The sequence below is a fragment of the Dreissena polymorpha genome, chromosome 9 (assembly GCF_020536995.1).
Source record: "Dreissena polymorpha isolate Duluth1 chromosome 9, UMN_Dpol_1.0, whole genome shotgun sequence".
In the NCBI taxonomy this organism is placed as follows: Eukaryota; Metazoa; Mollusca; class Bivalvia; order Myida; family Dreissenidae; genus Dreissena; species Dreissena polymorpha.
In genome coordinates, this window is record NC_068363.1 from 73,257,245 (window position 1) to 73,284,742 (window position 27,498).

Consider the following 27,498-nt stretch of genomic DNA (forward strand, 5'->3'; position numbering starts at 1 on the left):
TTCCATGCTGTTTCAATACACTCTACAGCACGACAAACATAGTAAAGCAATATATTATGCATATGAATCTGATTATACACAGATCCACTAACATATAAATGAAACCATGTTTATCTTATCTCATTTCTAACGATAATCTTGTCAGATGTTTAATATTGCGTGTAAACTGATCGCTTACAATATGCAAGCACTCGTTTCCGTGAAATATCGTGATACACCCACTGAGTAGATTACAAATAAGTATGTTGTTGCTATCTTAAACATTTTTATGCATCGTTGATTATCACAGACATGTCATTAATTCCTTCTGAATGTATAATCTTCATCGTTAATTCGATCGTTTACGACGTTATTTGCCATGTTTGACGAGTCACAATTTAATTCTGTATGTCCGCCATGTTGTCAAAATGTCAAAGGATGTAAGCGACAGGTGCGCATAGCAACTTTAAATCGTCTAATACGTCCGCCCAATTCGCGATTTGCATTTTGTTTAATAAGTATATGTCTCAGTAATTAATTCAATAATTAATTATCTTAAAGACGATTTCGATAAATAATTACCTTGTTTGTGTTTTTAAATGTAATTGTGGGTAAAAAATCTGTTTTGATATAACTGATGAAACGCACAATTTCCACGAGGATAACATCGAGCTTTGCATCAACAAAAGTCTCCGAAATAACAGTCCACGATTTTATCGTGGGGGAGTACACATTACCGACCGAATAGTGGTATAACATATCGATTGATACTGACATGGGGTTATTCACGCATGACTAATTCACAAACGCGCTGCCTCGGAGGCCATATAAAGAATAATAGATTGGTGACGGGGATGGAGAAAGGTTATCTGGCAAGTCGGAGGAATCGGCGAACCCGATAAGATCCTCCGAAGAGCCAGATAACCATTCTCCAACCCCGTCACCAACCTATTATTCTATTTATCCTGTCAAATTTTCAGCATTCGTTGAAATGTTTCTAAAACATCTAGTTTTCGAGTATTTTGTGTTTAAATATTGAATATGGGAAAACCCACGTGCGAGCAAAAACATTGTGACGTCACGTCATGCAAATCGGTTAGGCTAGCTTTCATCTTGTTAAACAACACAGAAATCGAGTTAATCGTTATTAACTCAATACACAAAGACGAAATTATGCTCTTTAAATAATAATGTTTAAACAACCAGTACTTTACATGTATTTGGTATTTTTTATAGAAAAATACAGTTTATTTATAGACAATAGTTAAGGCATGCGCTGAGAGCAACTAACGGATATTCGAGGTCACGTGGTAAACTAACCTATTATCTTTTGGGATATTAGGTTACCTGGTTATCGGGATGGTTTAAAGGCATGTGACAGGATAAAATCTGATACTAGTCGGCTAAGAAATTTTGTCAACGGGCAATTAAGATGTTATGAATAAGGGCAGAAAACAGCGGGTGCTCATGAAAGGGCAGGGCAGCGGCCTTTGGAAAGGGCAGCGTGGCGCGATCTGGCTTTGAAAGGGGCAGCGTGGCGCTACAAAAAAGGGGCATGGCGATTCGCCACGCTAAAACGGCCTGGAAAAAAATACAAGAATTGGGTAGTTATAAAGACAGTCCTGTTGACCCGTACTGATTTGTTTATGCATTCGAGATACAACCTCTGAACTTTGGCTGCATCACTGTGTCTGTGCCCAGTGCAAAGGATAAAGCACTGTTCAGTGTTAGGAATTCCGGACTACAGGTGCTCTCTGTATGTTCAAACGACACAAATTGTGGCCCAGTTACAATTACGCGTTAAAATCCATCTTGCAGATTTTCAGTTTTAATTTCAAGATGAGAAAACGATAATAACCGAAATAGTATAGTGTCACGATAAGAGGAAATCGATTAATTATCCAACCACAATGTTTGCCGTACTCGGTCAGCACGTCTGTAAATCGTTCCTGAACGTCTGGATAGGCGGCCATTATTAACAAGTTTGCCATTTTATTTCATTTTTGTATCGAAAAACATTGTGCTCAAATGTGCCGTTTACAATTCGCAATTAGATTTTTAATGACCCTCGTCATGCGAAAATGGGTCTTATTCCATATGCGCCCATCATATTTATAGCCCACTCAGCCTGCGCATCTCTCAGTCTGGTCAGGAGATACATAATCCTATCATAACATAGTGAGTGATTTTATAGCGAACAGCATCGCCTCTGACCTGATTGCGCAAATGCACATGTTGGGTTTAACAAACGCTGACAGAAACGCATAAGACCCATTTTCGCATGACGCGGCTATACACGTGTGATTTAAATGTGTCGAAAGAAAACTGAGTTTAAATAAAATATTAACATACTTTTTTCGATAGTGAAGAAATATACTCATAATAAGGTATGTGAGGACACATATGATGTGCACTCCCATAGTATATTGTTTATCTACTTACACCAAAGACCTATAGAATACATTATATTCTATAGGTCTTTGCTAACACTAATGTGTGGTTTGACAATGCTAACACACAATTCACGCGTTGAATATGCAACTAACAAGTGAAAAAAACACACACATTAGTTGAACTTTTTTTCATTTTATTTATTTATTTAGAAAAGTAAATTGCAAACTTTATTTCCAAGTCTGCGTATACGCCGACTACATTTTAAAAATATATTTCTTGTTATATTTAGTTGTTTTCGGTTTTAGCGATTATAAAGCATTTTTGAGGTTGTCTAAAGAATGCCTGTAGTAATTGGTGAACTCATGTTCAAAGTTTTATCAATTGAGAACTGTGAATATAAACAAGCTTAACCTTCTACTAACCTCCTACTAATGCGTTGCTAACACCCGTTAGTACAAAAGATCGCCGCTATCTGTTGAGAACAAAAGAACATTTCCCCAGAAATTCCCGCTGTAGAAGCATGAACGAGGTTACGAAACAGACCATTCGTATTATTATTATAATTAATTGTTTGTTATATTCGGTTTAAGCGATCATGAAGCATTTTTGTTGTCTATCGTATCGCTGAAGTTATTGTTGAACTCATGTTCAACGTTATATAAATTGAGAGTATAAACAAGCGTAACTATTTGCGTTGTTTTCCCGAATCTATTAATTGCCTCAGATTGTGAATGACCTGTACTACGTCATTGAGGTGTATGCGAGAACAAGGAACGACACATCTGCGTGGAGATTGCCGTGCAATTGGACTCTCCCTTGTTTATCGGCAGCCACATCTATTAAGAGCCTCAGATTAAGAATTAGCTGAGCAAAAATACTACGTCATGAAGACGCAGCAGAAAGTGGACTATTTTAATCATTCATAAACAATCTCCTCCGCGACACGTATAATACAATCTTTGTTTATTGATTCTTTTCTGTATAAGCTCCGTTCGAAACAATTACATTTAACACGATATTCATATTATGTTTCCATTTGTGAATGAATATAGTTGAAGAACTGTGTGTGGCAGGTAGTAGGCTCTCCGTAGATAAGGCGAACCGACTTGAAATTTTGAGTAACAACATTAGCTGGTCGCTACGCGCCCAACTAAAAAAGACCTGACATAAACCGTTTCTTATAAAGTGTTTAGGAATAATGAAACGCGAGAAATATAATCAGGAGAGAAACTTATTTACACATGTTTATCGACAAAAGCACACATAGCAATAAACTCGTTGAAATAATATTATTTATATAATATTTGCTTTCTTTTTGATTGTCAAACAGTAGCATGTTTTGCGCCGGAGTTTAAGGAAATGTACAGTACAGCTATATTCGCAGTGTTTTAGATGTTAGTATCAAGTTTCGCTATATTGCGCTCCAAACAATATATTTCGTGTTTTTTTACAACACCCCAGCGGAATACACTTCACGTTTTTAAGAACTAAAACTCTTTACAAATACGTGATAAATCTCCACGCAGAGTTGTCGTTCCTTGCTCTCACGTTGAATGAAATGTAACCGTCGTGCAGAAGATTGATACATTGTGAGATGAGATGATGATATTAGACAGAGCTTAATCCCTTACATGTATTATTTTACTGTATGTTAAGTTGTTAACATACGCTTTCAATCACTCGTGTTCGCACATGTTCTGCCATCGCTGATTGGCCATGAGGCTAGATAATGAATTGGTTAACAAAGTTATCGATAAACTTTTGCAATGTGTTTTTCGGCGTAAGCTGCATAAGCCAGCTTTTCACCCTGACTTGACCTTTGTAAGTGTCCAATAAAATTCAAATAAAATTTCCCGCGGCTAGGTACGAATGAATACGTTTCATTTATTCCATTGGCTGATTTGAGTATACCACCAGAACATTGGAAACATATCCGCGTCTTAGTAACACTGTTTTACTGTATGAAACAATTTTATCTCTAATGAAAAGGCTTAATAGATAGAACAGTTTTACACTCAATTCTCGACATCAATACAGTTTGTGCGTACTCCTTTTATTTTCGGAGTATTACTAACGCAAAAGCGTTTATACTTAAAAGGCTATGTTCTCATATTTAGTACTTACTTCCTTATTCCTGTCAACATGTTAACATGTAAAAGTATAAAGAGCAGTGGAAGCGAGGCCTCACTTTAAAGAATTGCATTTCAACCCGCGAGGTTTCGGGTCAAGTCGCGGACATTCAGAGTTTATATACAGGTCATCACCGGAGTTCGCGGTCAGTAAAATAATCGTTATATAATAAAGACGCTATCCGTGAACTAGGTGACCTGGAATTTTCTTTAGACCAGAAATATGTTAAAAGAAGATATTCAGCAATATAATTATGGTATGTCAATAATAGATTCTTAATGTGTTTTCAACAATACAATGATAAATATTATTTTTAATAAATTTAACAATAATTATTCCACCATATTGCCTAATGTACTAAAGTGATATTATGAGCATGTAACAGTTTATAGGTGTCTATCGCAACCGTTGATTATTTTTGATGTTTCTACTTCATATACACTTATAGTAATTAATGCAGCATCAACATACTAAAACAATATACCAGAAAGAGAAAAATAATGCATTTGAATATTAACCGTACTTTCGTTTGACAACTGATCATGCGTTTACGAGTTGAACCTAAATTTAGTTTTAGTGCAGATTTGTTCATACGACACAAAGACACAATATTGTTTTACGGATCATTTCGGCTTACAGGACTGGGTGGGTCACGTAAGAATATCGAATATAAAATATATTTTTATAAACAACTGGTAGCAAGGTGAGTTGCAGATAATTGATCAGTAACCACATTTTAACTAACTATTTTGACCTGTTAATTCTTTTCAGCTCAATTCAACAGTGCAAAATGCCCATAATATCACTTTAAGCATGAGCACGATGATTCTCGATACTGTTAATAATCGAATCAAATAGCAATGCCCGACAGACCACTAAAACAGGTTTGTTCTCGTGTGGCCGGTTGACTCATATGTTTAAATTTCACTTCCATTCTTCTTTTGGTTTTCTGTTTTGTATCTATAGGTTTATGACCAGCAATATGTTATAATGTAAAATAAGCCGCGAAAACTCCCCGTAACATCCCGAACTGCGTGTGATGCAGCTAAGAACTGCACAGAAAAAGACATTCGCTATCCTTGATCTCATTCATTAAACTATTTACGCCGTATATCTTTTTTAAAGATATTTCTTGTTTCAGATATCAACGTTTAAATATTTACAATGTACGCAATATGTTACTAATCAGTTATGTATATCACAAGATCCACGAACATGTACATACTAAGGGGTTGATTCCCGACCCAGGCCACATATCTTGTGTGGTGATTGTTCATGAACATATTGTAAGTAACTGTCATATGTATGTGTATTTAGTGTCGGAGGTTGTCCAGGAAACTGTAAGAGTAGTTTTTACTGACCGCCATGACCGAAAGACTGTTAAAAACGGTAAGAAAAATATCGACGCAAAAAGACACACACCATTTTGGCAAGATTTCCGAACTACCCGGTGTATTATTTTTGCCCGGCGACCATGTTTACGCGTAAAAATGAGTCGTGTTCTGCGAAAACTGGGCTTAATGCATGTGCGTAAAGAGTCGCTCCAGATTAGCCTGTGCAGTCTGCACAGGCTAATCAAGGACAACACTTTACGATTAAACTAGATTTTCGTTAAATAGGGACTTTCTTTGAACGAAAAATACCATTAAAGTGGAAAGTGTCGTCACTAATTAGCCTGTGCGGACTGAACGGGCTAATCTGGGACGACACTTTACGCGCATGCATTTTGCCTTATTTTCACAAAACAAGACGCAAATAATCAGCAGCGTACACGGCAAAATTTATGATAACAAACCATAGAATGTAATAATGTAAAAAATCAGTATGATATACCCGTGTTGAAAGATCATTAGTGAGTTTTGGTGTTCAACACGTGTGCAGTAGTGTAAAGTTTAACCCATTTATGCCTAGCGTCTAGATAAAGGCATTGGCAAACAGCGTAGACCCAGATGAGACGCCGCATGATGCGGCGTCTCATCTGGGTCTGCGCTGTTTGCTTAAAGGAATTTCTGTAAGAAATATTTTAACTATAGAAAAATATATACTAGACATCCCTAATTTTGGAAATAAATTGATCCAATTTAGAAGGATGGGAGAGTCCACTAGGCATAAATGGGTTAAACAAATGCAAGCTATAATTTATATGAATGCAAACGCCGATAGGTTTCAGATGCAAAGTTTATTATACACGCAGTATTGTGTTCAGATCAAAGATCTGTTAACAAACACAAGTCAATAGATCTCGGTCCCACAACAGTGCAGTGAGGTAAGATTGGCTTAGAGCGGTCGAACATGGAAAGCAGTCAGTCTCTGAAATCAAAACGAAACCAATTAATAAATTAATATGTTCAGAATCTAAAATTATATATAAGAATGTATTTTATTCTTCAGAGAAAAGTTGACTGTAAACTATATTACATGCAATATATTTAAATCCTTAATAACTTGTGGACAATACGTTAAGGATTAAATGTCGCTTATGCAAACAAAAAAGCAAAATAATGCTAAAGGTACGCATTTTAAATCTTTTTTGCCAATATTTGTTAACATATTGAGGTTAAGCGTTCCGTTCATTTGTTTAGTTTATAACATTGGAATTTTCAACACAAACTACGGCTGGCATGTCACAAACAACGATTTTACTGAAGAATGATGAAAGGTGCTATTAATTAACATCAATAAAACGGAACTGGAATTCCGACATAAGTTAACATGCACATCAAGTTTACAGATATAAATTCACTATTTTTTTAACAATATCAATGGAAAACGGGGAGGGGCTGGAATTCCGACATAAGTTAACATGCACATCAAGTTTACAGATATAAATTCACTATTTTTTTAACAATATCAATGGAAAACGGGGAGGGGCTGGAATTCCGACATAAGTTAACATGCACATCAAGTTTACAGATATAAATTCACTATTTTTTTAACAATATCAATGGAAAACGGGGAGGGGCTGGAATTCCGACATAAGTTAACATGCACATCAAGTTTACAGATATAAATTCACTATTTTTTTAACAATATCAATGGAAAACGGGGAGGGGGGGGGGGCGAGACCAGAACAGGCATTTGTATGTCGACATGGGCTCAGTGAAGTTGGAATTTAGGAATTGTTATTCATAGAGCGCTTACGTATGCTTACTAAAATAGTTATTTTATTTTAACCCATTTATGCCTAGTGTACTCTCACATCCTTCATAATTGGTTCAATGTATATCAAAAATAAGGGATGTCTAGTATATTTATTTAGATATTTAGATATTTTATGTATTTTATATTAAGATATTTTATATCAAACAGCGCAGACTCTGATGAGACGCCGCATCATGCGGCGTCTCATCTGGGTCTACGCTGTTTTCCAAGGCCTTTTTTCTAGACGCTAGGCATAAATGGGGTAATTAAGAATCAATGAAGCATTCTGTTCATGACACGGAATAAGTAATATTGTTCATTATTGGATTAAGTTATAGCTTTGTCAACAATGTGTTAATTCCCTTTATGTAAATACTTATTTAAATTAAAATACCCAAAGGTATTCAGCCGTTTTTGGTGGGATCTAAACCATTTTTGTACGTTACCATTCTTAAGCATTATAAAATTAACACAATTATATTGGATTATTCTACAGATTGGATTTTCATGCCGCACAATTAACTCAATAATACCAGTTCAACAATCATGCTACTCTTTATTCTTTAATGTTAAAAACGAGAATCTCAGAAATGTTTAGAATACTACAGTTTGTCAATCAGTTCCGGATGATCAGCAGTTCCGATTAATTTTTATTTAATTTTCCATAATGCCCCAATACAATCAAAATGATAAAGAGTCTAACGTATACATTATGTAAAGGAATAAATTTACAAAGTTTTAGCAAGAAAGCATTTGTATTATGCTTACAGTGGGGATAAATGCAGCAAAAAATTAAGCGGAACTAATTGAATGAGTTATGTTTTGAAATGTGCGTATGGATATAGAAGGCTTTTTTATTTTCCAATGAACTTTTTGCTGATTGAAAACAAATGCCATGACAATGTTTTGAAATACTAATTCTGTAAGTTGAATGATTTTTAAAAATTTACCAAAGGGCGAACTTTAATGGGCTATTTTTGACAAAAAGAACAACAAACACTGCATATGCCGTCTGGCCTAACCTGTTATCATACAAAATACATTTTACCCTTTATTTTAACATCTCACATTGACACTAAATCCTTCAAGAAGTTATTGTAGAGCCTAAAGGCTTTTACCACATAATAAAGAATTAACGTTTTTCTAAACTGGTTAACTGACTGTAGTAAACTATACATATGCAATTCAAACAAGCGGATGGATATCGTACTTACCAAAGTGTAAGGTTTATTTCTTGTACCAATCATCATAGTACCTTCCTCTACCACTTCCGCCATAGCTGCTGCCATGATGGTTGTTGCCATAGTTGTTGCCGTAATTGTTGTTGCCATAGTTGCTGCCTCCTTTGTTGTTGTTGTTGTTGTTAAATCCAGTTCCAAACAGAACATTGATGATGATGATGAAGACGAACACTGTAAAATATCAAAAAGACAGCGTTAGAATTGTAAACACTATTGACGAGTAATTTAAACTATTAATTTATTTTGAAGACGCACAGTCTGATGGGGGTAGAATGCACATTCGCTTCAATATTAAGTGTTAAGCTCTGTGATAAATCAGAACAATTAAATATTTATTACTTTTACTGCAGCATTTATTTAAAGACAAAAAGTTGGCTTCTTACGGAAAATCAAAATGTTGAAGATTCCACCAAAGCCGCCGTCGCCACCGCTGACGCCATATCCGTAGCTGTATGGGCTGATGCCGTAACTATAGGTACTCGGGTAAAAGGCATAGGCCGGGGCGGCCGCGAGAAACACGGCGCTGAACACTCCCAGAAGGCCAATCAGGAACAACTTCATGGTGCCTGTGGAGAGATGGACAAGATGAAAATATAGCACTCGTAAGCAAACCTTTATAGACTTACATGGCGAGTATCATTCCATGTGATAGGGTCTCGTATCCGTTGAATACATTATGAACAAGACTATTGTCAAGCAATATGGTCCCCTACCGGTGGAACTCCACCATTGTCAAATTTTTGTTTTTATTTGTTGCCATAGCAACCAGAAGTTTTGACGTATGAACAAAATGAAATGACGTGCATAATCTACATATTGCCATCTATCCATGTTTCAAGTTTCATGAAAAAAATATTAAGAACTCTTAAAGTTATCGCAGGATCCTGAAAAGTGTGACAGACTGACTGACTGACTGACTGACATACTGACGGACACACAAAGCGCAAACCATAAGTCACCTCGGTTTCACCGATAGGGGACAATAAGGATCACACGAGGATCTTTAAAAGAATTTATACACCAAAATACATTTGTTTTAATGTGCAGAAAAGACAAAATTAAGTGTTTGTTTTTCAGTAATTGTGACACATTATTGTTTATTAATTTCAAATTATACGTATAATGATCTCTAACTTATTATTAGATCACGTAACTGTGATAGCTGGAACATATTTTTTTAACTATCACACACCACATTATTTTTTATTAAATAACTGCCAACGCTGACTGAAAATTATTTTTCAAAAGTGAAAACAAATAAGCATCTTACCTTTGTGTTATAGCAGATAAGCAGTCAGCTCACAACGAACCTATCCTGAATAGCGTGGTATTTTATACGTTTTACGGCGGAAACTTGACGGGAAACGCTTTATCGAAAATAGATTTTCCACCTAGGATTGATTGGCTGATCGTTTTATTTTTTTATCGGAATTTAACACATTTCGTCGAATTTGACAATCCTGAAAACTGAACCGAGAAAATATTTACCCTTAAGGAATATCAAGTTCAATATTTTGCTTTGATGAATGTAGCGTATTGATCTATATATAACTTGGACGGATGTTGCCACGCGTATCTCGGATACTCCAGTAAAACTGTATTTTAAACAGATGAAACAAATGAGTCGCGGTCTGAGAAAACTGGGCTTAATGCATGTAGGTAAACTGTCGTCCCAGATAAGCCTGTGTAGTCCGCGGAAAGTGTCGTCCCTGCACAGTCTAATCTGGAACGACACTTTACGCACATGCATTAAGCTCAGTTTTCTCAGAAAGCGACTCATTTTATGTTTATTCAAAAGATAAAACAAGTTTTTATTTTTAAATTGCAATGAAACAACATATTTATGATGCTAATGAAACCATGAGACGGTCAATAGTTATGCGGATTCAGATTTGCTGTGTTAACACCCTAACATTATTTTCACCTTGTTAATAAACTAACTAAACTTACTGCTTTATCAGTGTTTATTTCTGCAGAGGTGTGGAATGTAGTAATATTTCAGTATTTGATGTCAACACTTGTAGTCAAAGACATAGTTGAATGGTCCGTTTATCTAGATTAAGATCTTCTACGTTTTTTTGTATGTCTATTTTGTACATTTTCGTGTAACTATTTGTAATTACGGTCATTGTTAAACATCGCTTTATTTTTTTATTGAAACAACTCTAGTGTGCTTATAGAATCCATCATTTACTGAGATTCTAAGGCAAATGTGAGGTAATACTGGTAAAGTTTTCTGCAATTAATCAATACGGTTTTGTTGCAAGTAATGTCTGATTATTGAACGTTTCCTATGGTAAGAAGTTTGTGCGAAATGTTTTGCCAATGTGACATCAAATTTATCTGCAGGATAGAAAATGGCTGCCAATAACGGAACAGTGACAACCTTTGGACTAATTTATATATTTACAAACAATCAATACGTTTAGCTCGAGTATGACTACAAACAACATTTCTTGCATCATATTAATTAAGCGCGGTTATTTTTTTGAGGAATTACAAGACCACCACTATTTTCTTTAAGGCTGGTCCCAAACATAATAATTTTTTTTTGGAAAAAGAATTACTTTTAAGACACGTATTTATTTATATTGAATATTAACAACAATCTGACAACATCCCCTACTTACTTAATTGTAGACTTATATTGCAAGCTATTGGTTCACTGAATCTTATTAGTTGGAATTTTAAATATAAATATAATTAAATGTAAACAAATCAATGACCCATCATTTAAAATATTAGATTTTTATCTCATATCACATAAACGGTTACAATATAATTACTTACAACGTTCAGCTGCTGTTGTGGTCACATGCGAAATGTCAATGTCTACCTCGACGGTTAAAAACAATTTTGAGATAATAATGTTATACGACCGTTAAAAGTTAGAGTTATAGTTGCCTAGCATTTGGAGACTGGCCCTCCATTTGATTATAAGAGCAGGTCTTTCAATGCACAAACATAAATTATAAAAAGGTGAGAGCATTGTTTAACAATTATCTCATGGTCCGTTAATTATTTGTAAAGCTCGGATAACAAGTTGACATAATGACAAAATAAGAAAATATGAACCACTAACCATCCATTTGTTCCTCTATTGGGGAATTTCCGCTATTGGCGACGCGACTGTTAGAGTTAGGTCTATCTCTCATACAATATTTTTTGTCGACCATTTGACTGAAGTCAGAATTTTGTATCAGAATATTGAATGAAGTTCGTCTGATCATGGCCTAAGCTCCTTAGTGAGCCATGACTACCATTCGGATATTGAGTCTATTGGTTATTTTCTGCTAACGAGCGTGTTTGCTTATCCTTTAACGAGTGCTATATGAACAAGAAATGTGTTTGTCAGAAACACTATGTCCCCTTATGCGCCGCTTTGACATTTTTGTTGACCTTTGACCTTGAAGGATGATCTTGACCTTGACCTTTACACCACGCAAAATGTGCAGCTTCATGAGATACACATGCATGCCAAATATGAAGTTGCTATCTTCAATATTGCAAAAGTTATGGCAAATGTTAAAGTTTGACCAAACCAACAGACAGACCAACAGACAGGGCAAAAACAATATGTCCCCCACTAAAGTGGTGGGGGACATAAAAATGCTTGGCATAATTTAACCCAGATTGATACCTAGGTATAAACATTCGTGAAGAAAGAAAAGCGTTGTAGGTAGTTTAAAAGATAATCAGGAATTCAAAAGGCTAAGTCTATTTAAGGACTTGCATGTGTACCAGAAGAAAGGGACTTGCTGTGAAAACACTTTGCTTGACTTGAATGATATTTTGTTGTTGTTTCCTTTGAAAGAATGGTATGAAGATCTGCATCATAATCGATGCTTTTGTAGGAAATATTGTGTGGTTAAAGCCTTTAGGCTCTTTATTATTTTTTGTCAAAACATATATTTTCACACCGACTGCGTAACAAAGATGTTAGGGTGGGGAACGAAATCAGCTTATATATATGTCCGTTGTCTTGGTCTTGTTGTTTTAGAGCATAACATTTAAACAGTTTTACATCATCGAATTAAATTACCAAAGAAACGCATATGGAAGAAAATAATTCGATTTGATTAAAACTCGTCTTCAAAATGAAAAAAATTCAATTTCTAAACGTCTAGCGTATGTCATCAAAAGCGTGGTGTCATTTACGGTGATTTAAAATGTTTGGTGTGCACATATTAAGTAATGTATTTTGAATTGCGCTTCCGTGTTAACCAGGTTATTTGTTTTGAGCGTTCTATTGCATACTTTTGGCTAGTAATTCATCTCTTGTGGTTTCGAATATCACCAATTTACTGAGCAAATCAAAATACGTTTGAACTAAAGTTGATGCTGCATTGTTACATGGTGTCTTAAGATAGCAATAGATTATTATGATATCTGCATGTCTTTACTGTCAAACACAACCGATCTGATCCCCAACGTTTCTAAGTCACGCAGCTTAGTAAATTCTCACAAACTTTGGTGGTAGTGTTGTTTGGTTTTTCTTGTATTTGTTGTACCCATCGCACTGTTTTGCATTTTGTTAGAATCACAGTATTGGTTCATCTTGGTGACAATCGTAAGGATACGGGTTTGTGTATACAATTAATATTATGTTATAATAGCATGCTGGTGTGTTGTTCTGATAACGTTTGGCTGTGAAAAGTCGTACAAAACGATGGGCGCAAAGTCGATGCTTCATGACACAACCAACGAGTCTAACACACGGTCTTATAAAACCTTAGTAGTTTTAATATTCCATTTATTAAATACTTTCTTTTTTATTTTACTTTTACAAAACTCTAAACTAAAGAACCATGTTCTGTGAAATAAACTCAGTTTTTCGCGGAATGAAATCTGCCGAACGTCTGTTGTGACATAAAAGAAGTCCGGCTTAGAGTATGTTATGGCCGAATAGTCAGTAGGTATTTAATCTTTAACTTTATCTGAATTACTTTTTTAAGCTTTGAAAAGATTTGACTTTCCTCGTTTTAGGAAAATGCTGTGGTAATCTAAATGCGTATACATTTCTATTGTCGTTTATTGAAAGTCGATTGTTTCCGTTTTATTTATTTATTCAGACAGCATATCTTGGCACAACTGCTTTCAAATATTCAATAATCTCACCAAGGAACTAATTATTTACGGATATATTCTTGCAAATGAAAACAAAGAACAACACATATTTAGCTTGCTCGTTTAATTATTTTTTATCATTGCAATCAAGTTTTGCAGTAAGATGAAATAATATTTTGGTTAGCCTTTCCTGATATCTGAAAACGACGACAAAAAAAATGTATTGTCATTCCAAATGATATTTGATACGAAATGAGAGTCGACTAATGATCACATACAGGGGGAACTAGCATTTAAATAGAAAGAGAATTTTATAGCTTGAACTTTATTTGAAACTTACTATAGGATTTATAAATATACTTACGTGTGAGACATTTGGATATGATGTGTAATATCTAAACCATTAAAACGTTTGTCAATTTGGTTGTTGATCAAATGAAATATACCTCGAACTTTTTCTTAGCTTTAATAGCTATTTTGTGAGTTGATGCCAGCTCCGCTGTTGAAACCAAACAGCATGCGGATTAGAATGATGAAGACAAACACTGAAAAAAAATCAAAACTTATTAATAATACTGTAAAGTATTAAAGTAAAGTAATAATATATACAATGAGTGTATAAGGTTTTTTTTATGCCCCCCTTCGAAGAAGAGGGGGTATATTGCTTTGCTCATGTCGGTCTGTCTGTCTGTCGGTCGGTCGGTCGGTCGGTCGGTCGGTAGGTCGGTCGGTCGGTCCGTCCACCAGGTGGTTGTCAGACGATAACTCAAGAACGCTTGCGCCTAGGATCATGAAACTTCATAGGTACATTGAGCATGACTTGCAGATGACCTCTATTGATTTTGAGGTCACTAGGTCAAAGGTCAAGGTCACGGTGACCCGAAATAGTAAAATGGTTTCTGGATGATAACTCAAGAACGCATACGCCTAGGATCATGAAACTTCATGGGTAGATTGATCATGACTCGCAGATGACCCCTATTGATTTTGAGGTCACTAGGTCAAAGGTCAAGGTCACGGTGATCCGAAATAGTAAAATGGTTTCCGGATGATAACTCAAGAACGCATACGCCTAGGATCATGAAACTTCATAGGTAGATTGATCATGACTCGCAGATGACCCCTATTGATTTTGAGGTCACTAGGTCAAAGGTCACGGTGACCCGAAATAGTAAAATGATTTTCGGATGATAATTCAAGAACGCGTTTGCCTAGGATCATGAAACTTTATAGGTAGATTGATCATGACTCGCAGATGACCCCTATTGATTTTGAGGCCACAAGGTCAAAGGTCATGGTCACTGTGACCCGAAATAGTAAAATGATTTTCGGATGATAACTCAAGAACGCTTTTGCCTAGGATCATGACACTTCATAGGTACATTGATTGTGACTTGCAGATGACCCCTATTGATTTTAAGGTCACTAGGTCAAAGGTCAAGATCACAGTGACAAAAGTCGTATTCACACAATGGCTGCCAGTACAACGGACAGCCCATATGGGGGGCATGCATGTTTTACAAACAGCCCTTGTTTCTAGTTTTGTTTTACCTGAAACAAGCAATACAATGAATATTTGTTAATCATAGGACATTATCAAAAATATATGTTCTCACAACACACAATATGTAATAAATAATGAGCTTCTTAAAATATATTTATGTTGCAATACAATTCAAACGAAATGTTAAATAAAATATGATTGTTTTTTTTAACTACAAAATATATGCGTCAATAACCAAAACACGGTAACAGTAAATAGTTTAATATGATTTTTTTGTATGACGACACACGATTTAAATCATTTAAATGAAAAATCAACAAAATAGGCAAGAGGCAACATAAACCATAAACCTGTTTTGAAAGGACGTAGGTGAACTAAAAAACATTTGCAAACGTTATCGAATATTCCTCCTATATTATGTAGTAGTGTTACGTATACATGTACATACATGAAACAGGCGTGAAATACAATCTTCAGACAACGATTCGTTAAGGTCAAGCCCATATCAAAATATCGTAAAATGATAAAGCGCCAACAATAACCACACGAATCATCTGTGTTACCTATTCCGAAAGAATAAAACATTAAATAAGTATATAATAAAAAGCAAATGCACGCATCGCGTGTGTTTGTTTACTCACAGAAAATGAGCATGTCGAATATCCCGCCTCCGCTATACCCGGAACCATAGCCTTATCCGGTGGTGCCGTAACCACCGACGGCACCACAGTAGCCGGCGTTGACGAAGGCTATGGATGCGAGGCTTAGCACACTCAGAATTGCGAGCAACGAATTCAGTGCGATTCTCTGAAAAAAGTTTCAAGCTTTTATAAATGAAGTGTATAAGTATTATAGTCAGTGCGCCTCCTTGAAAATACAACAACAACGGCAAACTGAACGCCTCCTTGAAAATACAACAACAACGGCAAACTGAACGCCTCCTTGAAAATACAACAACAACGGCAAAACAAGAAAACACTATAATCATAATGTATCAATGATAACGTATTGTTAGAAAGCTTTCGTCATGAAATGCTACTACGCATAATAAATTGTAACTTCATTTGCTAAACAACCTGCATGTCCGGGGAGGCGGAAAACTACAACGGGCGAGGCATGGTATGGTATTGTGCAAGGGGGGTTAGAGGGTTAGGGTTAGGGTTTGGGTAAGTGTTAGGGGTCGGGTTAGGGTTTGGGTTAGCCTAAACCCAACCCTAACCCGACCCCTAACCCTTACCCTTACCCTAACCCTTTTTTTGGGTTATCACCCCTGACCATGCCTCGCCCGTTGTAGTTTTCCGCCTCCCGCATGTCCGGGGTCTCCCGATCTAAATATAGTAATAATTCCGAGACGAATCGAATTGTCGTCATGGGCGTTCCCTCAATCTTTTGCATTATAATTGATGTTAAAATTCTACTGTTTTCACTCTAACTAGCAAGATGTCGGAGTTTATGTTGGTTTACTATAGTTATATAAATAATTGTTAAGAATATATTATCCTTAAATATACATGTTGACTTCAAACTATACGCTTCGGCATGTTACGAACATCGCCGAAACGTTGCTCGGTTATGACCGTAAATTCTTATTCTACAGAGCTCCGTACATGTCATAATTTTTATGACGTCATCCGGAGTGATTCATAGGGTATATAAACCCAGACTTTTCCGGAGCATTGGCCAATCTTTCCTAACACTTTTCCGACGAAACCTCCTTTGTAATTTAAATATAAACCACTCTGGATGGCAGAAAGTGGGGTATATAACATAGTAAACATGCCCGTATTTTCAGAACAGTTCCACCCGGAGCTGCTCCGTATATGTTATAATAAATAACCAGTTACTTTCCTGACAACAATAATAATAAACAGCGGCCATTGTTATGATGGGTACGGAGCTCAGAGACAGTTATGCCTAGATATGACAATATTATAGTTCATCAATGTACCAGATTTTGCATGTGTATAACCTATGTACTTGTATGATGTAATTACCAATGCCATTATATGAATACCATGCGAACCCAATAGAAAAATAAATCAATGTCTTAACCGGAACTCGGACTGCGTCATCCTTCCATACAAATATTAAATATCGTTGTTGTGCCACAACGGACCTGCGTGCATATGCCTGGAACCTTGTCCCGTTACCGTACCACCACGGCAGGGGTGGCCGGCGGCGGAACAGTATTTTGTTCTTAACTTAAATTTTGGATATCTGTTGCATTTACTTGAGGTGATCAAAATATGTCTTACACAATTTTTAATATCCGTGAGATTAATGTCAAAATATTATTCTTATTGAAATAATTTTATACCATAACAATACTCAATTTAAATACTACATGTACGCCATAAATTAACTGAAGACACCAAAACTGTATGTGCAATTTAATTAAATTTAAATTTCAAAAGATTAAACAAAGATATTTGACGAAATTCTCTTAACATATTTCACTGTTATGTAAACTAAAATTTGACATTATACCAAACAGAAAATCCGTGTACTTAAAATTAGATAATCCTAATAAAAAGAATCCGCCTGTTACAATAACTTCAACCGGTACATTAGCTGTCAACAATATTAATATTAATTCATATATTTAAAAACGATCGAAATTCAGGTACCTCTTGTCTCTGTTACTATGTATTTAACAATAAAATGGTAAACCTTTAAATTATTTTAGAAACTACTCAATTTGACGCAAATTCTCCCCGTGGAAGCGGAATTTCCTTGTTTTTAGTTAGATACTGGCGACTTACAGTATTCGGGACAATGTTCTCTCCGCACCTTCGATCAATCTGAGCCGAAAATAGCATTTTCATTGAAATGTTTACAATCAACATACTGTATTGGAAGATATGCAATTGTAGATTAGTGCATAAGATTTAATGTTATACATATTTGTATTCAAATCATGACTTAATTTGCACAAAGTTCTCCTAATTTTGCTTTAACTAACAAACGACTTGATTTAACCTTTTTTTTTCAAAATGTCAATATTTTCACAAATGTTTATATTTGTATTCAAACATTTGCACCATACAATAATTGAAATATTTTGATTTATTAACCGACATTTTAAAGAAAACTCAGCGTTAATGATGATTTATTTAATGATTGAATTATGATACTATTATTTACATGTAAATCTTTCATTTATAATATATATGTGACTGTTTATTGAAATATTAGTATATATGAGTATATTTCAGTTTCAGGCCCGTACCCAGGCCATGGGCCCAGGGGCCCGCCCCCCCCCCAGCTGGCTGTCGAACTATTATATTTTTTTTAATCGGCCCACTGCAATTTTTTCTCTCGTGCAAGGGCCCACAGTACACTTTCCCTCAAAACAAAAGAGCAGCTATGTTTTATTGTCCCTGATAAACAAGGGGATTGACGCTCGCCAATCGAGATAAGCCTCTAGGCAATGTTTTCTTATCGCCTTGTACCCACATCCCCGATCAGTCCCCATTGTGATCAGGAATGCTTCATCTATCGATGGTTGATGTAACATGTATTTTGATATGTGCAGCGAATGGAAGCAACTGCTACAGGAGGTCGTAGACTATGGTCTGATAATTGCCGACTCAAGTTTTTTTTCCTTCTCTGAGAAGGCCCTAGACGTATTTTTCCCTTCTAAAAGTTTAATTGTTTTTTTTAAACCTTTTATTGGGATTTTTTAAGTCCCAATATATACTTTTTGCATTGAGAATAGGGCCCTGAATTTGAACCGGAACAAAAACACTGACAAAGGTATTAAAACTGAGTATTTATAATTTTTGAAAGGAAATCACTGAAAAAGACTACGATGAGATATTTAACATGTTTGTTTAAAAGAAAAACAGATTCTAAATTTGCCGAGCAACAGATAAGAATTTGGCAGAATTCAGTATTTAAAATAATTGAGTACCGAGAATTGAGAAATATCAACCTATTAATGGCTCATTGGTAAAAAAATGAAAATTGAAACAACAAATCGATCTCATTATATAAGTTAACCTGATCCAGTGTAGACAAATATTGTATAATTAAACAATTCCTTGAATTTTTTTGAAAACAGTAAAATATGTTAAATTGATTATTTAAGACTTTCATTATTCCCCCCCCCCAAATTAGGCATTTCGCGCAATTTTTTTCCTAAAAAATGGCAAGGTCTTTCCCAAAAAATCAGATTAAAAAAACCTGTGACGTTATTGATTTGTGAAAAAAATGGTGGAAGCAATACGAGAGTTGATGTGGATAATCGTCAGTTTAAACCTGTAAGTTTCGGAAATCTAAAGCTTTTAATATTGTTGTGAATTCACACCAATGTTTAAAGCTTAAAGGGGCCTTTTCACAGATTTTGGCATTTTTTTAACTTATTCATTAAATGCTTTATATTAATAAATGTAAACATTGGATCGTAAAAGCTCCAGTAAAAAATCAAGAAAAAAAATAAAAAAAGGAAAAGAACATTGCCCGGAGCAGGTTTCGAACCAGTGACCCCTGGAGTCCTGCCAGAGTCCTGAAGTAAAAACGCTTTAACCTACTGAGCTATTCCGCCGAGTACACATTCATGACGTATTTTATACCTTATATAAGCAATCTTCGTAGTTTCACAAAATTTCACGACAAAAACAGAACTCTCCAAATTATTCAATCGTTTCGCGTTGCAACGCTTTATAATTTTTAGGTTTTAAAATCGTCAAAAGATGCATATAATGGCTATATTAGAGCATGGTTAATGTTCAGTATTACTGTTTCCTCACAAATATCATAACTAAAACGAAAACTTACGAATCTGAAACAACTTTTTTCAATTTTGTCAATTTACCAAAGCGTGAAAAGATCCCTTTAAGACTTCCGAAATGTGCTGATTTACTTGTTATATTCCATTAATTCATATCACAAAATACGTTTTTTATAAGCATTAAAATTCACCTTGCAAAGTGCCAAATTAAAAAAAGTATATATATAGGGAGGGTGGACCCCTCCCAAACCCTCCCCGGTTGGGCCCCCCCCCCCAGTCAAAAAATCCTGGGTACGGCCGTGCAGTTTATATTATACATTGAAAGCTTTTAAACTCTATAATATGCAAGCGGAATGCCTGTTAGATCGGTGTATTTGTCGTGAAACAATAAACATACACACACACACACAACACACCATAGGCGTGTTCTTTCTTTGCTGCAAACATACATATACAGATCTGTATTGGTTGTACAGACGGAAAGAGGCGTTACCAAAGTGCGTTCAAAGTGTCAAACGCTATAAACATCACTAATGATTGCACGCATATTGGTTATTGGTTTTTGCGCGCGGTACTCATATAGTGATCACGTTACAAATCCGATGAATATACCAACCACTGTTGTTACTATATATGGAAGGCGTGTTTGACGTATACATCGTTCAAATAAACGCCCCAAAACATATAATATCAAGTCAACTATCGAATTGTACAAGCAAAATCTGTAAATCATTATTATACGGTAGTCAAAATACATGTATATACATGCTACGTGTATAATGACTGCCAATCCATTTTCTTTGGTGTGCGTAGGCCCACGTGCACCATCTAAAAATTAATCGTTATTTTATTGTTTCAATACAATATTTTCATTTGTTTAAAAGAATATGATATGCTTTCTATGTTGATGATATGCATTTGACATCAATTATACCTTTATGTATAAAATTCAATAAAGTAACAGTTCTTACACAGTTTCGCTTCATGGTGTGATACAATATATCGCTATGTACGTGTAATTTTATATGACATATGAACCCATTTCAATGGTCGAAGTGAATGGAACTATTTTAAATGAAACAAACGTTTTTAGTACTAGGTATTATTAAATAAATAACGTCATAAGGTCGATGATCATTTAGTATTAAACATTTACGACTATAAAATGTTTTTCAATTAATATGTTGAATACAATTTTACATTATCCGATCAATTTTACATTACAACTCTAACACGAGGAAAACCAATAAACGCTTATGCCAGATGCGTAACTTAAAATTAAAATTAAAATTAAAGCAATGTATAGAATGCATAGAAATAAAACAGCTACTCGTTTTAGATTCTTAAAAAGTGAAATTAGCAGACCTATTTGAATAAAATATCTACTTGTTCGTTTTTTTTACTGAGTTTGTTCAATCCTAAGTGAGGCATGCATAAATAAAATAAAAATAGTATTGAAATGAATAATTGGTTTATTCACAATAATTTTTAAGAACTGAGACGCTATGTTTTTATTACAATGACATATTCACAATTAGATTAGGGTTTGAGTGTATTATAATTATTTATACACTTATAACTTCTAAACGTAAGCTTTTCTTAATTGACACTGGCAAAATATACACATTACGTTTAATATAATTCGGCCGTTATCTGCTCAGTAAATATTTTTTACACTGCGTCTCACTCATATCACTCAAATTTATTTGAAAACCAAAGAAAAACTACTGATATATATCAATCTAATAAATGGTTTACAGCATAATACATTTCAGAAGCTCTATGATGAAGCTGTCATGCATATTTCACGACGCAATTGTTCTGTGTTTATTTGTCTATGCTGTCGATTTATGTTGTGTTCTTTGCTCCGTTTATGTTGGGCATGTTTGGCTATTGAATAAGATTTTGTTAGCTTCGCTTAAAACGCACCTTTATTGAACACTAACCTATTATTCTCGATAGTTTTCTTAAGTAAACAGTGAGGTAAATTTGTTATATCACATAGGGGTAACTGAAAACGGTAAAATTCCATGGCATCTCGTATTATAATACTACATATAAAACAAAACATATTTTTATATGCTCAATTAATGTTTATTATATATATTGACAATATCATATCATAGGTCGTCGTGAGGGGTCAGTCGAGAAAGCCGTTGTCATCATCTGGAAAATAGTTAAGTAAAATAGAATTATAGTTATTTTACAACATTTAATATAAACGTATGATTTTCAATACAAAGCCCGTCATTTGTAAATATTAACAACCACGAAGTGTTAGCATCAACAAACTGTTAGATTTATTTTATCATAATTACTGACTGATAATTCTTGTGTGAACAATGAAATACACTGCCTTTTAACATACACAAGTTTCTACATAAAAGTGTAGTACCTGAAAGCTATCCCCTATGCCAGTGAGAGTGGCCGCCGTTGTCCCACCAGTTGTCGTACCAGCCGCCGTTGTAGTAGCCGTCGTAGTAGTCATCATAGTGGCCACCTCCATATTTACCACCTCCATATTTACCACCTCCATATTTACCTCCGCCGTCTTTTTTTCCGCCATAGCTACTGCCACCACCACCACCACCGCCGCCACCACCACCGACTCCGATTCCACCTCCGAACAGGACATTGATGATGATGATGAACACAAACACTGAAGAGAAAATGTATTTCAGCTTTAAACAACAATACTATCTAGTTGATTGCATGATGTAATACATTTCCTACAATATTATAAATAGCAAACATGTCAATGCGTGTGAATAGCTTATTTGCAAAAAATAAAGAAACGTTATACATGATTTGAACTTAAAGTCAGTATTGTCATCTCATAATTATATACTTACAAAAGATCAGTATCCCAAAGATTCCTCCGAATCCACCGCCACCACCGCCACCAGGGGCTATAGCGTAGCCTGCTGTTCCGTAACCATAGCCACCCGACAGGGCACCCATACCACTGTTCATGTCATAGTATCCATGGACACTGGCGACCATCGCGGCGCTGACGGCACACAGGGCAACTAAAACGCTGGATCTCATGGTGTAGTCTATAATAAAAAACATTAGCCCTGATTTCTCGATTATTTTTCTATATATATATGTTGGTCTTTTTTTTATCCCTTTAAGCTTAACCTCATTTTTGTTGCACTAAAATAACAAACATTTCATTGTAAAAATATTTGTAAAAGCGTTATATGCAAATTTCATGCAGGTTACCAAACATAAATTCTAGTTAAACAATACAATCAACTTTAAAGTCGCAAAAACAAATAAAAAAAAGCTAAGTAAGCCAGTTGTTTTTCCTAAAAACAGTTGAACAATATCGAGGATTCGATGCGATTCTAGAGCTGATTATGTTTCGTTCTATGAATAAATATCGGTATTTTTAACATAAACAAAAACATTATTATTAAGCAGGCATACGTAGCATGCTACATTTTCACAAAGTTGTATTTTTTTCGCGACATATTTACTGTAAACTTTCTGACTAAAAACATGCTAATGAAATATTTCTATTTGTAATATTGTTAACTAGATTCGAAAAAAATGTTTTTAGAGCATCTATACATCGTTTAGACGATATAAGGCACCAAATGAGCTTTGACTATACGCAAACACACGTGATTGCTTTAAGCACACAATTTTTAATTATTATAATAAACAATCTGATATATTGAGTAACATAAAATTTTCCACAATTAATAGAATTACTAACAATATCTTAACTCAAATTAAACGTAAAATAAGACCTGAACACTTACGAGTTCTCCTTCGATAGGCCTGCCGACAAGATCGCTGCGTTTGACCCGGGTTTATATAGTGCCTCCCTACGACACCTGCGTCATAGGACACGTTTCAATCTTGGAAACAACGTTTATAAACACTCCCCTTCGGCAATGAACACAGCCGGATTGAAATACGTTTTCTTAGAAAACGTTTTATGAACGGATTTCCTGACACGCAAGTTGGTATTGGCGCCCATCAATGATTCATTTTTAATGTATAATTGGCCTTAGGGTCTGCTGTTTTTTAGAAAGTCGATTTTTTTATCTCATGTGACTATGAGTAAGTATTTAGTGGATAATGTTTTTTTATTACATTAATAGTTTCTCTCTATATTACTCTTGTGACGACAAAAGCTTTGAAGTGGAATCTCTTCATCCGTTGCCTGGTTTGCTCACCCGAAGGACATTCTTGACTTATTGAGTTCTTTCTTTAGTTATGAATGATGTCTGCTGTAAAAGCTTTTGCTTCCAAGTTTCTTGAGCATTTTTTTATGACAAAGCGCCTATCGTGCGGACAATATTTATATTGTTTTCGTTTTGAATAGGAAACAGCGCTACCGCGGTTTTCTTTTCCTGCAATAGTCTTGGATTTCCGTTCAATAGAGTAATTTTAGTATTTAAAGAAATTATTTTGATAAACAAAGACAGAATCTCCTTTCCAATAACATTTTATTAGTACCAATACAAAATATAGAAAACAGAAAATAAGAATGGCAGTTATTTGACCACAGTGCTTCACTTATACTCCTATGAATATCAAGGTCAGACCTTGTCATAAGGAATAAGAAATTGTTTAGAAAATCCCAAAGCCCCGAGAACCAGATGATGTCACGTTTAGCTCAACCATTCCAAGGTAAAATAACTTATGCTGATTTTGTCTCCTCCATATCCAATATCCTCAATTTATCATACTCCAAATAAAGTTTCAAACTAAATAATTCTCCAAAATGAGTTTCCAAAAATAAGTCTCCAAAGTGAATCTCCAAAATAAGTCTCCAAAATAAGTTAAGTCTCCTTCATCTATTAATAGTAAAAGTCTCCGCTGTCAGGCCGCCTGTTCCGAGCGACACTGAAGCAATTTGGTGTTAAATCAGGAGAGGCTGCCATCCACACAGAATTGTTTTTCTACAACTTATGCATTGTATAAATTGAGACAACTTCTGAAAGGAAAGGCAGCAAACTCCAGTTTAATATTGCCAAAGTTATCAAAATGCATTTGCATTTGAATAATTGTATACATGTATGTGACACCACTGATTCCCAGCAGCCTCGAATTTTTCCGCTAAAACCCACTGTGGCACCTAACAAAGACATGAAACGACTCCTGTATATTTTCAGATGTAAAGCAAGACATTAGATACAAAAAACACAGTTAATTTTGTTTCACAGTTACGTCCACCAAGCACAGCTGGATATCTGGGCTCCCCGAGTCCACATTGTTCATTGTCACAGGGCACTACGGGGTGCTTCCACTTGTCACAATCATTGAATGTCATATTTAAGGCGGTGTCGTCCAAATCGAATATACATCTGCAGGATACCGCGTGTGTGAGCACCACATTGCCAGCTTCTGTAACAAGAAAAACTCAGCGGCAGGATTTTAATCGCCATAAAGCTTTACTTGTATATATATGTACTCAAGCACTTTCCTTTCGCTGTTTAATTATATTTTTTTAAGTTAACAAGTTGGCTTTAGCTTCCTACTAGGGATATCAGGATTATTGGGGTGTGGCGGGCGGGTAAATTTTGTGAAAAAATAATCTGATATTTATATAACCATTTGTCCCCCAAAGTTAGGCTGCAACATTTAAAGTGTCTTACATTTCAAAATATTTGAGTGACGATTTTAAAAACTGTTCTGTTGTGTCTGAAATTGCAAAAATGTACATTTCTTATCCAACTTGAGAAAGATGTATGCCATCTTTATAAAAAGGTATATAAAACCATGTGTTTGTGTCGATGGACTTAATGTTGAGGGCTCGGCCATTTTTAAAAGACAAGATGAATTTCGAAAGAGTTCTGTTAATTGTCATTCTTTTGTCATTCTTTTTCTTAATGTATTGGGGATCCGATTTTTCATCCCATGTTAATCTTGGCAAGATAAAAGTTCAAACAACCAATGCATGTTCAAAGTTGTCAATCAAGTACTGTATCTCCCTCTTGAGTAATCGGATTATTTTACATGTATGTGTGTTTGTAACATTATTTCCTCCAATATGCACAAAAATTGATTTAGGTGTCTTGCCTGACAAGAGTCCATTTTTAATTTTAGAGTGGATTTTCGGCCTTAAGGCCACTATACCCCTCTCATTCTATGTCTGACGGCCGAACCCTCTCGTGGTACTGTGCCCCAGCCCATCTGACAAGAGAGTCACCTAGGACTTATGTGTCTGCAATATTTGAAAATAGTAATAATCAGATCATTGAGCATTAAATTCTTACATAGCTAGAAAAGGAATTGGATGCCCATCTTCCCATCTGCTTTATGACATCGTCAGGAACATTTTGGATGGCCGGATCAGTAGCTCTACCAATGCGAAAGCTGTGAGATTTAATTATTTATGAAGTAAGGCCAATGAGTTTGCATGCCTTAGAGAGTACTGAACAAAATTGATACATTGTCAAAGGTTTTAGATATGCATGGCAAAAGAAATAATGAGCCTTTGGTGAAATAAATGACATGTAGTCTGTTAGAAAATTAAACATGTCCTTGTTTTCCTTGTTAAGTGATATTCTGATTGAAGTAGGGTGACCTAATTGAATTGTTTTTGTGACCTTCAGATGAATTTGAACGGCCTGCCCCCCCATGTTCTAAAATTACATCCCTTTTTGTCAAGGCTTTATCGTCCAGATTAGTATGAACAAGTTCGCTTACTCTGAAAAGGCCATAATAAGCAAATGAGAATACTGTCCCAAAGAGAACTGTTTCGTATTTAGTGTAACAGATGTGTTTTGATGCTCCAATTATTTTATTTAGTGTTTGTAGTGAAATGGGAGATCTCAAGTCCTTCACTTTTCTGCTACGTCTACAACCTTCTAGCATCTTTTGTATCGCAAAATTGGCAGATGGGTCAGGGTATCCATTTATTTTGTGTAAGAAACTGAGACCAGAAATGTATGTCATGATAGTGGACGGAGAATAGTTTTTCTCAAAGCAAATGGATATGTAAAGAATGATATGTTTTATTGGCACTGGCCAAATTGAGGGTATGGAATAATCTTGCATGAACTTGTAAAAGCTGCGCAACGCTGTTTGATAGGCCCCTTTTGTGTTGACTGAAAGGCTAGCTTGTATTAAGTTAATAGCTCTGTCTCGAATATTTTCCAAAGCTGGGTTGGCATTTTGTATGGTTCCTGATCTGCTGTGGGAGCTAGCTCCCGAAAGCGATGTATCTGAAATCGAGACAAAGCATCAGTTATTGAGTTGTTTGCACCGCTGACATGCTCTGCCCTCATCACGATGTTCTGCTGTAAACATTTGATGGTTAGATTCCTTAAAAGAACCATTACCATCTC

The 27,498-nt window shown here is 35.3% G+C and overlaps 2 protein-coding genes across 2 annotated transcripts; both read right to left on the reverse strand.

The window, feature by feature from the left end:
• Positions 1 to 6,677: 6,677 nt before the first annotated feature.
• Positions 6,678 to 11,974, reverse strand: LOC127846166 (keratin-associated protein 19-3-like). Its single transcript, XM_052377343.1, has 4 exons — positions 11,968 to 11,974; positions 9,269 to 9,451; positions 8,859 to 9,056; positions 6,678 to 6,813 (listed from the first exon to the last, which is right to left on the reverse strand). Exons 1-3 carry the CDS (start codon positions 11,972 to 11,974, stop codon positions 8,872 to 8,874), a joined length of 375 nt encoding a protein of 124 aa, XP_052233303.1. The 3' UTR covers positions 6,678 to 6,813; positions 8,859 to 8,871.
• Positions 11,975 to 22,263: 10,289 nt separating this feature from the next.
• LOC127843779 (ctenidin-1-like) lies at positions 22,264 to 24,014 on the reverse strand. The gene is made up of 4 exons (XM_052373560.1): positions 23,959 to 24,014; positions 23,041 to 23,244; positions 22,584 to 22,847; positions 22,264 to 22,354 (listed from the first exon to the last, which is right to left on the reverse strand). Exons 2-3 carry the CDS (start codon positions 23,234 to 23,236, stop codon positions 22,591 to 22,593), a joined length of 453 nt encoding a protein of 150 aa, XP_052229520.1. The 5' UTR covers positions 23,237 to 23,244; positions 23,959 to 24,014; the 3' UTR covers positions 22,264 to 22,354; positions 22,584 to 22,590.
• Between the last annotated feature and the right edge of the window lie 3,484 nt (positions 24,015 to 27,498).

What these genes read in the sequence shown, in the direction of transcription:
- LOC127846166 (XM_052377343.1), bottom strand. An exon ending in CTTCAACATTTTGATTTTCC is followed by an intron (nt 9,057 to 9,268) that starts GTAAGAAGCCAA and finishes GATATTTTACAG; the next exon opens with TGTTCGTCTTCATCATCATC.
- LOC127843779 (XM_052373560.1), bottom strand. Translation starts at nt 23,236, where the DNA reads ATGAGATCCAGCGTTTTAGTTGCCCTGTGTGCCGTCAGCGCCGCGATG. An exon ending in CTTTGGGATACTGATCTTTT is followed by an intron (nt 22,848 to 23,040) that starts GTAAGTATATAA and finishes TTTTCTCTTCAG; the next exon opens with TGTTTGTGTTCATCATCATC.